Source organism: Mercenaria mercenaria, chromosome 11 (genome assembly GCF_021730395.1).
Source record: "Mercenaria mercenaria strain notata chromosome 11, MADL_Memer_1, whole genome shotgun sequence".
NCBI classification, from domain to species: domain Eukaryota; kingdom Metazoa; phylum Mollusca; class Bivalvia; order Venerida; family Veneridae; genus Mercenaria; species Mercenaria mercenaria.
This window is the reverse complement of record NC_069371.1, coordinates 28,559,038-28,578,237: the sequence shown is the minus strand read 5'-3', so window position 1 is coordinate 28,578,237 and position 19,200 is coordinate 28,559,038. Positions and strand designations below refer to the sequence as shown.

The following is a 19,200-nucleotide window of genomic DNA, read 5'->3' as shown; positions in this document are numbered from 1 at the left end:
GCTACTGCTGCTGTTGGTGATAATAAAGGTTTTGCTTTTAGGGAATGATTAATCACGGGTACTAAAGAGGTAAATGTTAAAATTCCATTAAATAATTATTCATTTTTTCAGGGTTTAGAAACTAATATTATACCTCCAAGTCAAATTCAAATAACACTGCGGTTTACAGATGATGATGAATTAATTTTTAGAGATGGTGGAGACCCAGGTAGGGTAATTGTAACAAAATTAATTCTATGGGTTCCGCGTTTGGTTTTCAATGAATTTGGACTTAATCTAATTTCTGAAAGACTTATAAAAGCAAGATGGTCATACCTTCGGGAAATGATAACACAATCAGCTGATACACAACAGATTAATACAACTTTTAGAATAACGGCTGGTGTAATAAAACCACAACATGTATTTGTTTATTTACAACGACCTGACAAAAGTAATAATCAACTAATGAATCCACTTTTATTAGATACATTTAAACTTAATGCAGCAAATAATGATTGCACTTTAAGCTCTTGTCGTCTTGAAGTTGGTAATGGTGTTTTTTATCCAGAAACAGAATACACAAGTATATCAAGAATATATGATGATGTAATTAATTATTATTATAAACAAAATAACAAAACTACTGGAAGTCTCTTAAATAGATTTAATTTTCAAAGTTTGTTTGGATTTGTTCATTTTAACTTGGAATATAAAAAGGAAGTAATTACAGAAGATACTAAGCAGATTACATTAACAATTAAGTTAAATACACTTCCCGCTGCAAGATATCGTATTTACGCAATTGTATTGTATGAAGAAACAGTTGAAATAAATACTATTGGAAATGAACTTGTTACTGTTTAAATAAAATAAAATTAAAATAAAATAAATATAAAGTATATAATGTCATCAAATTATATTGAATATAAAGTTAATCTAACAGATGGGCAAAAGAAAAATTTAGCACAAGCTTATAATAATAAAACTCCATATAATTTTAGATTAAAACATGAACAATTACGTGGAAACTTCCCTTTACTTTTAACAAAAACACAAATTAATCAAATTGAAAAGTCTATTAGAAATAACAAGGGATTAGAAACTACAATTTCAAAAAAACAAATGTCCAGTCAAGGTCAAAATGGTGGATTTTTAGGAGCTTTGGCTGGTTTGTTAGGAAAAACAATTCTTCCAATGGCAGCAAAAATAGCCCCAAAAATATTAGCCCCTCTAGGTATTGGTGCTTTATCAGGACTTGCCAGTACTGGTGTTAGTAAGTTACTTGGGAATGGTATGATTTCAGTAGCTAAAAATAAAAGAAATATGATAATACCATATGCTACACCTGAACAACAAAGACAATTAATGGGTTATGGTATAATTAAATTAACACAAAAACAAAAACAAGATGGTGGGTTTTTAGGTATGTTAGCTGCTAGTTTAGGAATACCATTAATTACATCTTTGTTAAGCGGTAAGGGATATGGTCAGGGTATACAGATTGATTCTCAACGGAGACCGTACAGACGAATTCCCATATTAAAAAAAAAAATAAAATTTATAAACAAACCAATTTCTAACTTTGAAATAGAAAAATGGGTAAAACAATTAAAAATTAAAAACTTTAGGGTTGTATTTAGTAGAAATAATTTACTAAAATTAAAAATAAATGAAGAGTGTGGAATAATCAATTTAGATGACTCTGTTGGACCTGGAACACATTGGGTTTGTTACTTGAATAATTTATACTTTGACCCGTTTGGGCTTCCTCCACCAAAAGAAGTAATTAATTACATTCCAAACATAAAATATAATAATATACAATACCAAGACAAAACAAGTACACTCTGTGGATATTATTGTTTATTTTTCATAAAAATGTTACAAGACAAAGTACCGTTGTATGATTTATTGTATAAAATACTAAAAGTTAACAATCAAAGAGCAAACGAACAAACAATTATAAATTATTTTAATAGGTTTGTTTAAAAAAATATACTTGTTGATTTTAAATTAAAAAGTTGTTTTTTAAATTAAAAAGTTGTTTTTTAAATTTATAAAAATTGTTGATTTTAAATTAAAAAGTTGTTTAAAAAAAATATACGTTTTAATAGTAGTATAGTAAATAGGTTGTTTGGTATACTTTTTAAATTTAATTAAAAAAATAATTTATGAAAATTGTTGATTTTTATAAATTATTTTTTTTAATTAAATTTAAAAAGTGGCCCAGACAGCCTATGTACTATACTACTCCCAGTAAATATTGAGAGCTTTTGATAACTCTTATGACATTTGTTTTGTTTACAACGAACTGATGAATTAAGCATTTAGTATTTAAGTATATAAAGCATCATGTTTTAGTTAATTACCATAAAACGATCAAATATTACATAAGATGTAAGACCACAGTACAGTGTATGCGATCTTTTGAAAGCAAATATATTCTTCTTTTTTTATTTTCTATAAAACTTCAAGCTGATTTCATTGGTTCTAAGTCCGATTCCTGCGGTCATTCAATGACAGTACAATTGTGTCATTTAGTAACGATCGTGGCGATGAGAATGTCACGAATAAACTGCTATTGAATAGCTTCTGCAATAAAATACAACCACGTGCATGTAAGCTATAACAAATACTTATAATTTATCAAACCTATGATTACCTTGCAAATCTTTATTGGATGTAAATTCAATTTGATCCCCACAATGAGAAAACCAACATAGTGGCTTTGCGACCAGCATGGATCCAGACCAGCCTGCGCATCCGCGCAGTCTAGTCAGGATCCATGCTGTTCGGTTTCAAAACCTATAGCAATTAGAGTAACCATTAGCGAACAGCATGGATCCTGACCAGACTGCGCGGATGCGCAGGCTGGTCTGGATCCATGCTGGTCGCAAACCCACTATGTTGATTTTCTCATGGCGCGGCTCATTTGTTTCAAGTTTTGTTCTCTTTCGTTTTGCCGATCGCCGTTTCATTAGAATTACCCCTTATGTTTTTGAACTGAAACAACAAAACGTTCCGATTGTCACAAAATAAAGCAAAATGAACACTTCAAAACAAAGTCAAATTACGTTCACATGGAGCATGCCAAATAAGAGAGACTTTTGTAAATTATAAGTATTTGCTATAACATGCACGCACGTGGTTGTATTTTATTAATGGATGTGTAGTCGTGACATTTGCATCGGCACGATCGTTTCTGACTGACGCAACTGTCAAATTTTATCCATGTTTAAAAACTTGTTTCTCAGAAGTTTACAATGATATGTAAATGATCTAAACGGGAACTGAAAGTTATATTCAATGAGTGTTGTGTGCGTGCAGATATTTGACCATATTTGTTTTGGTGCGTGAACGAAGGGCGTCGTAAAATGCGTCACTGCCGAATTGAATAGCTTTTTTAAAGTAATATATAGTAAATGGGTGCTTGATTTATTTTTGGATCCTGGGCTGTCTACTGATGTTTTTTTTTAATCATATGTGATTAATCGTTAGTGGGCAATGCCTATGACATCAACTAAATAAAATGATAAAGTGACGATAAAATGTGAAAAAAATGAAAACATGAATATCCTAACTGCATACTTGCGCTTGCAAAAAACAACTAAATTAAATGATAAAGTGACGATAAATGGTGAAGAAAATGAAAATGTAAATAAATGCAAGGGTCATAACGCCACTCTAATCACCTAACGATTCTCATTGTCACTTGTTCTTTAATCTAGCTCAATATATGCATGCATGGAGACAAAATGTGGAGACACGCTTTGAGGCGGACAGACATAATATATCTCATTTTCAATTGAGAACATATACAACTGGCGTTAAAACAAGATGAAATCAAGTAAAGTAATACCATGAGAAATGAACAAAGGAAGCCGCATTCTTTTTAGAATAATTGGTTCAATACTGAAAAGGAATACGAATGTCAAAATGCAATTCTTTTCAGATGACATTTGACCTTTATTCTGCTAACAAAAAGAAACACTGACATTGTGTATTATAAGTTTATAGAATATTAAGGTAGTTGGTATAGAAATTATTGGATATAAAAGTTTTTTTTTAATTGGTGACATGACCTTTCACATGGAAACAACTAACATGGGATTACGACGGCTCTAAGCAACTGTAAAGTCATATTTAATATAAGCAATTTCAAACGTAACAACGCAACACATGTATTCATGTAGATCGATAGAGAAATGGTTTGATATCATTTATAACAAGATATTTTGGACTTAGTGTCTGCGGATACTGAAAGATTATTTTTGCCTTTTACTCCTGCTGAACTTGAATTTGAAACTCTTATTAAAATCGCGAACGATACGCTTTTTAAAGGTTTAAACCTGTTCTTGACCCTGAGGAAAAACTGTTTGATATTTCTGTACTGTCAAATGAAATGATACTTACGCAAATTTAAACAAATCTGAAATAACGGTGCAGAAGGTACGAATCTGATAAAATGTGTTAGGACATTGACAGGTATAGAGACGGACAGACAGACGAACCGAAATATTGAAAGATACGGTTTCACAACTCCTGAGCAAGTCCTTTACTAATTATAACATCGTTTTCGAAAAGATAGCTAAACAAAACTATTCAAAAACCAAAAGTAAAATGCACCATTAACCCTTACCATGCTGGACACGATTGATTCTGCCATTGCGACCAGGGTAGATCTTTATCAGCCCACACTTTCGTGCAGTCTGATCATGACCTGCACTGTTAGCCATTCAGTCAGTAACGTTTTGGTATTCACCCCTTTTAACAAATTAAAAGATGGACAAGTTCATTATAGAAATTTAGCAGGGTAAGGGTTAAAAGTGTTATCCAATTTTTCTATATTTTGACAAATTGAAGGGCCGTAACTCTCATATATGCATATTTTTTTCATTTCTGAGCACCCAGGCTGATTATTAATTTCCTACAACGTACATTTCACATAACATGGTGGACATTTGTATTACATAAATAAGAATATGATGGTTTTTTTATACCAATGCCTTTTATAAATGATTTCAAGGGACATAACTCTGACTCTTATAATGTTCCATAAAATGGAAGTGTAGAGGTGGGTTCTACATCTAAAATGTTTCATTATAGATAATAGTAATGTATCAGATAAAGATCCAAGCTCTTCTACAAAGTGCACAATTCAAGCCTATTTTCAGTCTTATAACCTCCAGTATTAGTCTAAATCAAAGAGTTTATTTTTATAGCTCTTTGTCTAAATCGACATGAAAAGCTATTGACCCTCCACTGAAATGTAAGCGGTCACCACGTGACCACTTTTTAACCAATGAAAAAGCTAGAATGTTATTTGAGGTAAAGCAATTCTACCAAAAACTCATTTTAAAAGTGGCCATCAAGCGTAATACTAAGGTGAAGCTCTTAAAATAAAAAGTGAGCGATCCACGCCCACTGGACTTTGTTTCATAAAAAGATGCAGTGTTTGAACAGGTAACGAAAAAAAAAGAATATCAATTTATGAGAAGATTTTAAATTGCATCTAAGATGTATATGACGAATGATATTCATAATTCTTATATGATGTAAATAGATCTTATCACTGTCTTCTAAATATGATATTTTAAATAGAAATTGTATTGACAGTATTATGGCTTGATCTGCCAGTTTAGTTGTGCATCAATTCTCTATAATTTAGTTTGAGAAAACCACAACGTTCCAAAAGTCTCTACTAAGGCCTAGCCGTTTTACATCGGCCTTTGCAATGTTAAGTTAAACTGACGAACACCGCACAGTCATACATTAACGATTGACTGTCAGCCCAGGTGTCTTTTTTATGTCAAGTGTAACATAATCTGTACCAGATTGATGATGTTTTCATTCAAGGATAAATAAAATAAGGCGCAGACATATATATGTTACGCTTCATGATTTTATAAAACACCACGTTAAATGGGAAAACACACGAGAATGTTTACGGAAATAGCGCTCCCATTTACTGTGTGATAGAATGCCCCAATGGTAACGTGATGTTTACAACAAAATATAACAGAAGTAAAGGGAATTCAACTCCTTTGTAACTTGTCAAAATAGAATAATTTCTACTTTTCGTACCATTTACAAAAAGCATACTGATTATATTCGACAGATATTGTTTTCCTTGTAGGTTTGAAACTCAGCGACAGCAGTTCATTTTTTTGTATGTTTTTCGTTTTTCACGTTATCATTGGGGATTACTAGTGTCCTTTCTCCACCATATAGGAATAGGTTTTATAAAGTAGCTGCAGTATTGGAAGGATTCATTCCGAGCGGAGGTTGCCATTCAATTTATCGGCAGATGACATTACCGTATATCGGAGTTACCGGTAGAACACGGTGATATTGAAATTCATTCACTTATTTGATATTTACATAATTATGGAGAAATGAACATCCTTAAAGATCATCTCTATACATCAATAGACCCGGCATTGTGTCACTACCTTTATGTGTAAACAAATCCATCAAGCTTATCAAGATACGTCGTATATGTGCTCTATATCTTTCATCTTTATATACCTTTAAACGGAGAAAGTGTACCATTTTTGGATCTATCTAGTGCGTGTATGTAAAAAATAATTTCTTTTTTTAAAGCTTATTTAAAGTTTGATTTGTTTAAACATGAATATAATAAGTGATATCTTGTAAAGATGGCACTTCTTTTGAAATTGAGAGTAAACTATATGAAAATGAAATTGAAACAACTTAAAGTTTGTTCTTAAGACACGTCGGTTCATACATTTGTTAAATTATTTTAGACGAATCTCGGTGTAGGTGAGACATGCCCGAGGCCGTACATGTTTATTTATTGTAGATAAGTGTTGAGATGTGCATCAACAAGATATTCAACTGCACGGTTAAATGAATTAGATTTTAGGTCGTCAGTTCATTTAGAAGTCATCTGGTGAAATAATTGAGATTTTTAGCTCGACTATTCATAGAATAGTGAGCTATTGCACTCGCCCATGCGTCGGCGTCCGCGTCGGCGTCGGCGTCGGCGTCCGCGTCCGCGTCCCGATTTTGGTTAAGGTTTTGTATGTAAGCTGGTATCTCAGTAACCACTTGTGGGAATGGATTGAAACTTCACACACTTATTCACTGTGACAAACTGACTTACACTGCACAGGTTCCATAACTCTATTTTGCTTTTTTACAAAATTATGCCCCTTTTTCGACTTAGAAATTTTTGGTTAAGGTTTTGTATGTAAGCTGGTAACTCAGTAACCACTTGTGGGAATGGATTGAAACTTCACACACTTATTCACTGTGACAAACTGACTTACACTGCACAGGTTCCATAACTCTATTTTGCTTTTTTACAAAATTATGCCCCTTTTTCGACTTAGAAATTTTTGGTTAAGGTTTTGTATGTAAGCTGGTAACTCAGTAACACTTGTGGGAATGGATTGAAACTTCACCATTATTCACTGTGATGAATGATCTACATTGCACAGGTTCCGTAACTCTATTTTGCTTTTTTACAAATTATGCCCCTTTTTCGACTTAGAAATTTTTGGTTAAGGTTTTGTATGTAAGCTGGTAACTCAGTAACCACTTGTGGGAATGGATTGAAACTTCACACACTTATTCACTGTGATGAACTGATCTACATTGCACAGGTTCCATAACTCTATTTTGCTTTTTTACAAAATTATGCCCCTTTTTCGACTTAGAAATTTTTGGTTAAGGTTTTGTATGTAAGCTGGTATCTCAGTACTTATTAATGGGAATGGATTGAAACTTCACATACTTGTTCACTATCATGATCTGACATGCACTAAGCAAGTCCCATAACTCTACTCTCTTTTTTTTCAAAATTATGCCCCTTTTTCGACTTAGCAGTTTTTGGTTAATGTTTGTATGTAATCTGATATCTCAGTATCCACTAATTGGAATGGATTGAAACTTCACACACTTGTTCACTGTCATGATCTAACATGCACTGTGAAGGTCCCATAATTCTACTTGGCATTTTTACAAAATTATGCCCCTTTGACTTAGCAGTTTTTTGTTAAGTTTTTGTATGTAAGCTGGTATCTCAGTATCCACAAATTGGAAAGGATTGAAACTTCACACACTTGTTCACTGTCATGATATGACATGCAGTACAGAGGTTCAATACCTCTACTTTGCATTTTACAAAATTATGCCCCTTTTTCAACTTTTGTATTCATTCAATTGACAAGGCTGTTGAATAGTCGAGCGTTGCTGTCCTCCGACAGCTCTTGTTTCTAAAAATAGTGGATATTAAAGAACTCTACAGTATGATATTTTACCTTCCTTACCTTTAAAAATTGTATGGGGAAAACCTTCAAAACCTCTTGCAATGTGTACGTTCCATTTATGTCGCAATGCTTCGGCTTTGTAAAATATTACGGAAATACAAAGAGTATAATAGCCGCACTCGATAACCTGACTTCATGGAAAAGATATGTTAATTTAGTCATGAACCCGATTGAATAAATTTTAAAATATAAAGATTTTGAGGTTATCGTGCGACATACCTCAGCAAAAACCAACAAAGCTGTATTTTGTGTAAACAGGGTGGCAAACCCACGTGACTTTTGGATACCGTACACACGGAGAAAATGTCCCGATTCAAGTGACATTTTGCCTCTATTTTCCTTATTACTTGGCGGATTTTCAAAAGCGCCGAAGAGAGCAAAATGTGTGTTTCCTCCGCACAAAACGTCTACAATCAGTTCTTAGTACGTTTCTCAACAACTTCGCCAAACTGCGAAAGTGTGTACGTCATCTACACAGTTAGTCCACGAAAAGCAGTAGGACGAAGTGTTTGAGAAAAGTACTGGAAAACACTCATTTTACTGCTTTCGACACACATTACTTAATGAAAATTTGCTAAGTAATAAGGAAAATATAGCAAAATGTTACGTGAAACGAGACGTTTTTTTTTTCCATGTATACGGTATCCAAAAGTCACGTAGGCTGGTCACCCTGTTAAACTTTTTTATTTTTTTTTGTTGGGTTTAACGTCGCACCGACACATTTTAGGTCACATGGCGACTTTCCAGCTTTGATGGTAGAGGAAGACCCCAGGTGCCCCTCCGTGCATTATTTCATCACGAGCGGGCACCTGGGTAGAACCACCGACCTTCCGTATCACACTTCTATAGCCAGTTATAAATGGTAGCGTGTGAACTGTTTAGCAAATATTTGGGGTTTTTTTAACATAAAACCTTCCATTTTACATAATATTACATACAAACTCACGTTGTAGAATTCAATTGTTTGCAAACTAGTTAGTCAGTATTACTAAAATCGTTTGCCTATAAAATCAAAATCTGATATTTTCAGATTAAATCACGATGCTATGCAGCCAACTTTAAACACTTTATTTCGGCATTAAATCATTTTATCAAGTGGTAAAGTCATCATGAAAAATGAAATACATTCTCTTTTATTATTTAAGGACAAATAAATATCAAAATAAATCGTGCTTATTACTTTTTTGACTGTATAACTAGGTAGGTAGCCGTTTTAAGTGTTGTTTACATGACGAAATATTTACACCGAGAGTAAACTTTGCGACAGTGCAATAATAGTTAATAGTTCTTGGTGCAAATGGTCTTTCTCCCACCATTAATAGTTTCCATTAATTAAACGTTATTTTAATGTTTATGTCGCGAGTATAATGTTTTATTTGTATTTGAAGCGATACTTCAAATTTATCGTATTTTTCAATAAAAGAATCTTAAATGATATTATTTTACCATTTTTGCTTGTAGAAGTTTCAGTTTTTGCTTTGTTCGTTCGTAAAGATCTTTTTAATCTAATGCATTAAAAGCAATCAGGTGTATTTCTATTTTTCGTTGCGTAGGTGCTTGTGTGATTTTCACGAGCTCCTACTACAGGAAGAAATGTACATACTACGCAAAAATTTGCACGGGATGTACTTTGGTTCAAGCCTGTAAGTCTGTAAGTAGGCGCAAGTTTTTTTGTTTTTTTTTTAGTGGGGTGGGGGGAGCGATCTTAGGAATGTGAACATCGCTTTAGAGTGTTGTGATGTATGTATGTGGGTGCCTTGACCACGACGTATGTTCGCTCGGCGAGTCAGTGGTGTTTTTTTCAAATGGGTGTATACTTTAAAAACGTGTATTTTATCTCTAAGATACTTCAAAGTTCTCATTCGTATAAGGGTACAGTGCATAAAGTTAAATTCAGAATGTTGAAATAAAGCCAAACGCTGCATACATAAAAAGCTACAAAGCTTAGAAAATAATTTAAATAAGTTAAAGTTTAATAAGCTGTATACTGTTTCATAACTTAAGGTAAGACTGGGAATATATGTCAATGCAAGACATTCGTTTTATAGAATAGAACAGAATAGAGTAGAATATTATTAATATTCAGTATCACGTTACATGCAGTATTATATGCAGTAATTCAAATTCATACCTACAAAATAATGGAGTGTCAAATTCGATGGATTATATACACAAGGCATGAATGCATGCAGCGAGAAAATGTTTGACCGAGATATTTAGTTACACTCAATACACCGACAACATAGTTTATTTGACAAGGTATCTCGGGGTTATCAGATCCATATCAGTCAAGACCATTTAACATTCCAATGTACCTATATCACTAACGAATCAGATAGCAATTTCAAACCAGGAAGCAACGAAATTGCACTTTCAAACCACCCATAAACTACCAAATAAACAACAGATGGCCGGTGTTGCATCGCTTCTTCTCCTCCTTGAATTGCGTGTGTTTATATGTCCACTTTTCGTCTTCTCGCGCAATTTTTCGGTTTAAATTTTAATAGTACTGTCGATTCACTGTTTTAGAGAATGTATGAATATGAACTAATCACCTAGGACAAAGTCATCATCATTTTAACAAAGGAGTTTCTTTCTTCTTTTTTTTTGGCGAAACAAAACAATATAAAGTTCATAGTTATAAGTAATACAATGTACACATGTATTTCCAGCTCTGACATAACCTAACATATAAATATATAGCTTTTTTTTTAGATTGAAGGAAAATAGCCTTTTAACGGAGGAAAAGATCACTTGACCTGAAATGTCAGTAGAAATAAAAGGTGTACGCTCACTCAAGGGCGGGCTATCAGAAGGACAAAATGGATATGAGAACACTGCCTTCGAAAAAGAAAAGGTATGTTAAGATAATATTTAAATACGATCTTAAAATCAAAGTTCAGCCATCATGTTCTTGCGGTATTTTCGTGGTATACCGCCTTTGGCCGAGTATCCACGGGCGCGGATATCCATAAAGACAAAATATGAAACAGCGTCAAATCACTGTGGTGGAATGTCTGTAGAGGTTGAACCTTAGAATATTTAAGTAAAATGCGTACAAAGCCTCATAACATAACTTACATGTACTAGTATGCTACAGCAATAGAATATTGTTTTATAAAGATTTATAATGCCTGTCATAGCATGGTATTTAATGGTTATAAGTTGCTGCACCCGTTTGGTTTTATTCGGATATTTCATCAATGACTTGTATACTAGTACTTTATTCTTATCCCATCTACTAGTATGTTGGGAGACATTTGCATTGCAAATGAATGTGTCAAAATTACAATAATGACAATGGTCATGTCATACTGTCGTCCTCTAAACGCTACGCTTTAGGACGATCCTACATGTTAGCCAGGGCCCAGCTTTAACCGGCAGCGTTTCTTTTTTAATTCAAAATATTAGTCTTGCTGGGAAAAAATAGTTTATTTTAATAATGTCTTAATTTTGCTGTAAAGACTTTTTAATGTTCATAATCCTTAGCTCATACATTTGTTTTACCAAGTCTTCTAAACGTTCATCGACCGTTGGCTTGTTACAATTTTGAACAACTGGGCCCAGATTATAACTTGCATACTTAGGCGTTCAAGTATTAGCCGTAAACTTCGGTAAATGAGCCGTGCCATGAGAAAACCAAAAAACCAACATAGTGGCTTTGCGACCAGCATGGATCCAGACCAGCCTGCGCATCCGCGCAGTCTGGTCAGGATCCATGCTGTTCGCTTTTATAGCCTACTGCAATTAGAGAAACCTTTAGTGAACAGCATGGATCCTGACCAGACTGCGCGGATGCGCAGGCTGGTCTGGATCCATGCTGGTCACAAAGCCACTATGTTGGTTTTCCCATGGCACGGCTCAAATCATGATTTAGTGCACCTAGCACGAAAACACTTCTACTTGCTTTTATACGAGATGTTTATTAACTTCTTTTATGTTTTGTGTGAGGTTTACATTTGTATTATCATTTTGAATAAAACTTGGGCATTGATACAACTGTGGATTTCATTCAAGTTTTCAACATTCCTAAAGACCGACAAATAAATCTAGAATCTGGTATTTATCAAAACAGTGTATAAATGGTGCAGAATGTGATAACGCAATGTTAACGAAATATATTAAGTTTTGTGAAATGTATCTAAAACGTAAAAAGGGCATTTGATATTGCAAATTATAGTCATACATTTCATTTGCTGAGCTGGCCTGTTGGTGGGTGGGGGGGGGGGGGGGGGGGGGGGGGGACACGAGAACCTATGGCATAATATCAGACTCGAATTTCCACGCTTTAGCGCTCTGGATCGAAATACAAAACGTTTTGCACGCCTTCAGCAGCACAAATATGCTATTGGTTTGAACGAAATAAGAAAATGAGTATTTCTAGCGATTTTCAATTTTAGTTAAGATTTCAGACTAGGGGACTTCAAGCGGACACTCACTTTCGAGATGTACTGTTTTTAGGCCAATGCATGGTATCAATCTGCTTGTGTTGAAAACACTAAAACAATTATTAAGTAACATGTAGCCAGAAATTGGATGTTTGATCCGCCTTATTTGGTACAAGGTTTTCCTTGAATTGAGGCTTTATTTAGCAAGTTCTAATTAAAAGCTATATGCAGTTGTAACGCACCCATCCCCAGCTTTTATTATATTTGACTGGCTTATCGTAGTAGGTTGTCCCCCTTGAAAATTATCCGATATTCAATATTGGTTTCCGTGCTGATATTACTTTGAGCAATAGATTATATAGGAAATTTATTTTCAATGATTAATTTCAAATATATGTTTTGGTTTGTGAATATTTTACCAGATATGACAGTATACATCAATTTCTCCTCTTCAATGTGATGTGAAAATATTTATTCTGACTTAACATCTTCTTGCTTCCAATTGTGTTTAAAAAGTATCACCATCACTTATATTGAACATAAAGTGAAAATCACTAAATTTTTCAATTTCTTTTACTTAAGAGGCAAATATATTATATTTTCCAAAGCATGACGATTTATTATCACATATGTAGGTATTCGTGACTTTATAAACAATACAATAGTATAATTAAAAGTGTAATAGGGTAAAGGCGTCTTGCTTCCATTTAACTTCAAAGTGTATAAAGAAATAAAAACTTGTGGATTTCTTAAAGTTCTGATGTAACTTAAACGATGTAACGATTTACGGAACTGCATATACCAACAACTGACGTACGATTCAATATAGTCTTTTGAAATAAAAATGTTCATAATTGTCTCCTAGTCAAAAAATAGAAAAAAAATATGAACAGAACAGAATAGAACAGAGCTTTATTTTTCACCAAACTGTTTATGAGACCAATACGAATCAACATAAATTACAGTTTTTCTGGCTGAAAGCTAAAATCTTTGGAATATTGAAACATTCGACGACAGGAGAAAAACTACGCCAAGGAATAGTTTTCTTATGAAATGGTGTAATTTGCAAGTTAGGCGCTCCTTGAAAGCTGGTGAGTGAGGGAGAGAATGTGTACATTTATTTAAACAAAAGATACAGCATGGTTTCCACGCTTTGCAAAGAAAGGGTGAAATTAACAGACGCGCAATATCATTTCTATTTTAGAAATGAAATCCAAGCTTGAAAACAAACAAAAAATATATTTATAATAACGTGCTTTCCGTGAGTTTGCACGGTAGGATTATCTCTCTAGTACGACCTACATTTTTGTCACGGTTTGTTCGTGGAAAGCATGCAAAATAGCCACCTTTACAGCCGAAGACTTTAGTTTACATGGATAAATTTTATTTCATGATTGCATTGTATAGTATGTACAAACACATATCTGAATGGCATATTTGATTTATGTATACCAATGATTATACAAGACGGTAACTTAGACACTATAGATAAGTAGACAAGGTGAATCAGAGCTAATTTTAAAAAAGATGAGTTCGGATCTCAGTGATAGAACAGAACAGAACAGATATTTTATTAACGTATACAATACATGTATCTTGTTAATACAACATGCAATTATACATATAATACAATGCTGATAAGAAAAATAGAAATTTGATTCATAATTAATAGATTCTTTCTTTCCTAGATTTCTATGGAAAACATAGGATCAAGGTCAGTTAATAAAACATGTGTGTGCGTGTTTTACTAACATGTGTGTTTTCTAATTTTGTTAAATTGCTCGTTTTTTTTTCTTTTTTTCTTTTTTTCTTTGCCATTGCCTGTCAAATACAGTATTGTTTAGTTTATTACTTTATTTTATCACGTTTTAAAGAGTAAACTTCTAGGCGTGAAAGTTAAACAAAAGTACCGTTATATGGACAAGAACATTCAAACAAAATCGGATTACATGTACATGTATCTTCACACAAGTTTCATTTTTCTCGAGGAAAAACTTTTATGCAAGTTTTTGTGGGAAAGCTCGTTTATGACATAATCCTCAGATTTCAATGTTTAGCGACATTCAACGTTTCAAAAGAAAAGAAAAGAAAAGAAATTATTTAATGTTTTCATTTTCTGTTACATGACAACACGAATTTTGCAATATCATAAGCTAACATAATAGTTTCTTTTTTTACAGAAATGTTTTATATCTTTACAAGAATAATATTTCTATATGAATCTATAAACAACATGATTTATAAAAACTGGCTACAAGTTTTGTAGCTTTCTATGGAGTAACATGCGACCTTAATTTCCATGTATAACCCAAAGCAAAATTTTAGATCAATGCAAAATCCATGACAAAGAATTATTGACTTGGGCCATGACTTGAGCTAATGTAAGGGAGACAATCCAATATGAAGGGAATTGCTTTAACACAGTCAATAATTAAGGGAGAGAATTCTTGAAAATTCTCGTTAAAAGCTGACCATGCTGAGGGTGGAAGTAGGATCTTTTTGAATTTTTTAAATATCTCCAAAATTATCAATTTTCAGGCCAAATGTAATTTTCCTTTTCATAGAAGTCTTGTTTTTACAATTGAAAAAAACAGTTCTTAAATCAAAGCAAAATAGTCTTTTCCTGAAGATACATATGAAAGCATCATAAGTCAATTTGCATTAGTATCCTTTCTTTTTCCGCTTCTATTCAGGGCTATGGTTCTATGGACACTAATGTAGATACGAACGTGACTGTAGAAATAGAGCAGGATACGGGAGATGACTTTGAGTATAACGCCTACCAGAAAACCCTTCTTTTCATACAAGATGGCTTATCTGCATCCTACAAGAGGCACAATACTGTCATATGGACTGCTATAGCAATTATTCTGTTCCTAGCATACTTTGTATATTTCGCGCTTGCGCTGAATTACAGGTAAAATTACAATTTTTTAATAATAAATATGTTCCAATAATTTTATCAATTAATAAAACATGGGCAGTCGTTTGGATGCGAATGACTAAATCACTCGTGCTACGTACTCGTGATTAAATTCTCATGCCCATATTTTATTAACTGATAAAATATAGGAACAGATTTTTATTTCTTAAATAATAATATCTGAATCCCATAATGATATCTGAATCCCATAACAATATCATTAAAGGACAAAAGAAATTTTCGGATTTTGTGTAACGTATTTCGTTATATCAGATTAATAAAACCTTAGAATTATCGTGTAAGGACCAAGAAGGTATTTTATCTGCCTTCATCTCAAGTTTATTATTTTCGTCATATGCAAATACAGTGTGATTTAAAGTTCAACAATGGTAGCATTTATAATGCATCACTTTGATAATCTGTTTAAAAAGTACCGTCGACATTCCGCTATCCCGCAATGAACATGAATTTTTGGGGTGAGTGACTATAATTTTGCATGTTATATCCCGTACGCAATCCCTTTCTTACTTAGTTTAGACCAGGCCCTATGGACTAACAGGCATTTAATGTGTTAACTATTGCTGTAGCAATGTTACTTGTGTGTTACGGGTATATCACCAGAGGAGGTAACTGGTGATATTGTATCAACTGCCCTTTTCACATAAAATATTTCGCGCGCAAAAAATAGTAATCGGCGTCTAAAGTGTTCTTTCTTCGAGACTTAATTACTGTAAAGGGTCTCTTTCGTGTACGGTATATAACTCTGTTATTTATCAAGGGTATTTGAAATTGATTGGCACAAATGTTCCCCATAATAAGACCACGTGTCAAACGCAAAATCCAGACCCCTAGCTCCAAGGTCAAGGTCAAACTTAGATGTTAAATGTTAACGTGGTCTGTTTCTTTTCCTGTCCATTACCCTGACATTTATCAAGGAATTTTAAATTACTTCACATAAATGTTCTCTACAATGAGTTGATGTGTCACATGCAAGACTCAGACCCCTAGCTCCAAGGTCTAAGAGGTCAAAGGTTAGCATAGTCTGTTTCTTGTCCGGTCCGTAACGTTGCCATTCATCAAGGGATTTTGAAATTACTTGGCTCAAATGTTCTCGATAATGAGTTGATTTGTTACGTGCAAGATCAAGACCCCTAAGTTCAAGGTCAAGGTCAAACTTGAAAGTCACAGGTTTAGAGCTGCATCAGTTTCATGTCCAGTTCATAACCGTCTACCATCCATCAAGGGATTCAAATATCACTTGGCACAAATGTTCCCCACTCTTTCAATGACTACTTCCACTCTTTCGGTAACCACTCACTTCACTGTTATATTAATAATAACATCACTGTTTCAAGAGTCATTAACTTCACTGTCTTCACTTTCAATAAACTCTTGCTTTACTGTTTTGATAACCGCTAACTTTACCCTTTCAATAACCACTAACTTCACTCTCAGTAACCACTTATATTACTGTTTCACTGACTACTAACTTCACTCTTTCTGTTACCACAAACTTTACACTTAACTTACCACAAACTTCAACAGACTAATCACAAACTTCACCTATTTCAGTAACCACTCAATTTACTGCATAAGTAACCGTTCACTCTACTGTTTCAGTAACCACTAACTTTATTGTTGCTTTTAAGATTTGGTGATGAAGGTTCCTGGCGATTACTGGGTTTTACCATATTTGGAGTAGTGCTACTTGTTATTGTGAAGTTGAGCAACGCTTATGAGAAAGAGCTGGACGACTGGTGGGATAGCACCCAGGATCTCCGAGATTCCAAAGCTTTAGGCAGATTTGAAACCTTTATAAACTGGTATAGTTATTTTTATTTTATACATTGTATGCAAAGTGTGAACTATGTAATCAAAATCCTATTGCATACAGTAGAAAAGGCCTGTGTCAGGAATGATTTCATTTATATTCTTTACCTGATAAATAAACAGCCCTTTGATGCAGAAAGATTTAATGTGATTTAGGGCTAATTAACTAAAGTATGTGTAGGTATACAGTCACTGTTTGGATGTCCATATTTTCTGTAAAAAGATAAATATACGAGCGTATAATATTAGTCAGACACATTTATTATGCACGTCTTATTATAATATGTGAATACTAATATTCAGTATTCATTTTTATTAAAAATGCTCGAAAATGACGTCATTTTTCATGAATTAGTACGCTCCAATCTGATCCACATTCCAAAGAGTACCTTTTATATGGATATTTGAAAGACATGTTATGCAAACATACATGTACTACTGTAATAGCAGTTGATAAAACTGTTATAAAACGGGAATTAGGGAAATGCGAAGCCTTACAACAGAAACATGCACGTTTGTGGTCCAGATTAGCGAAACATGACGTCATTTTCTGCATGTATATATACTCATATATCGAGTAAAGACACACCTTTGGAAAATGTTGAATATCTTTAACATTGAAAATTAAGTATAAACATGTTATATATATCGAATGAAACTTTCATGCTGGAAAATAATTCTGTCTGTTACGTGTTATATTTAAAATGAGTATAGGCCAGATAGACAAACACAATATTATCATGTATTACAGGGGATACACTGCTTAAAGTAAATCATTATAACAGCTTGCTCTCCTCGTGTTATCCATGCCTGGCAATTTCCAACCGAGCCAACAACATCCCAGATCCAGTTTCTGTTGTAATAATGTGTGTTTCCTTTAATTTTTTATTTATTTTTTTTGCCTGAGAAATATCTCATTTGTCATATTGGCGCGCTATCTGTCGTTCTGGCGTGCGCGCATGTTACACCCCAGGCCCCGTGTTCACAAAACATTTTTCGATCTCAGCTGAGTCTGAGTTTGAAATTTTAATTTCAGTTTTACTAAAACTTCAAGGTTCAATTTCAAATGAGACTGCGCATCAATACCGAATAATCACTTTAAAATAGTTACAAACTTATAATTTAGTCTTAAACATGCTAATTGGATATAAATGAAAATTAAGTGTCATTATTAAACTCAGCTGAGACTGAAAATGTTTTGTGAACACGGGGCCAGAACGAGATGTCAGAAATCAGCCACCATAAATTTCATTTTTCCAAATCCGTTTTTATCAATTATACGACGATTTAAATGCATTTTAATATATCAGATCATACTAGAGATTATACGATTATATTCTGCTTTTAATGTATTCTCAAAACCAAAATTGAGCCGTGCCATGAGAAAACCAACATAGTGGGTTTGCGACCAGCATGGATCCAGACCAGCCTGCGCATCCGCGCAGTCTGGTCAGGATCCATGCTGTTCGCTAACAGTTTCTCCAATTCCAATAGGCTTTAAAAGCGAACAACATGGATCCTGACCAGACTGCGCGGATGCGCAGGCTGGTCTGGATCCATGCTGGTCGCAAACCCACTATGTTGGTTTTCTCGTGGCACGGCTCAAATAATTAAACATACCAAAGTATATGTAAATTTAAATTATTTGAAATTGAAAGCAGACATCTTTTCATCAATAAATCCGTTTTTATTTAAGGAGATAGCAATTTGAAAGAAATATATTTGCGTAATGCATTATCAATGTATGTGTTGGGTAATTAAACTCGAGTGATTTAAAAGACAT

At 33.6% G+C, this 19,200-nt stretch overlaps 1 protein-coding gene across 2 annotated transcripts in view; it reads left to right on the top strand.

Moving 5' to 3' along the window:
- Positions 1–19,200, top strand: part of LOC123530840 (solute carrier family 28 member 3-like) — a 62,362-nt gene that overhangs the window by 25,530 nt on the left and 17,632 nt on the right. Inside the window, exons 1-4 of one of the 2 annotated variants that reach the window (XM_053517039.1) lie at positions 6,403–6,555; positions 10,992–11,133; positions 15,358–15,581; positions 17,237–17,410. In XM_053517039.1, the coding sequence (XP_053373014.1) occupies positions 11,041–11,133; positions 15,358–15,581; positions 17,237–17,410 (491 nt within the window). In that variant the 5' untranslated portion in view covers positions 6,403–6,555; positions 10,992–11,040. Of the gene's footprint in view, positions 1–6,402; positions 6,556–10,991; positions 11,134–15,357; positions 15,582–17,236; positions 17,411–19,200 lie in introns of those variants that run through there. The other variant, XM_053517038.1, reaches the window with a different exon arrangement.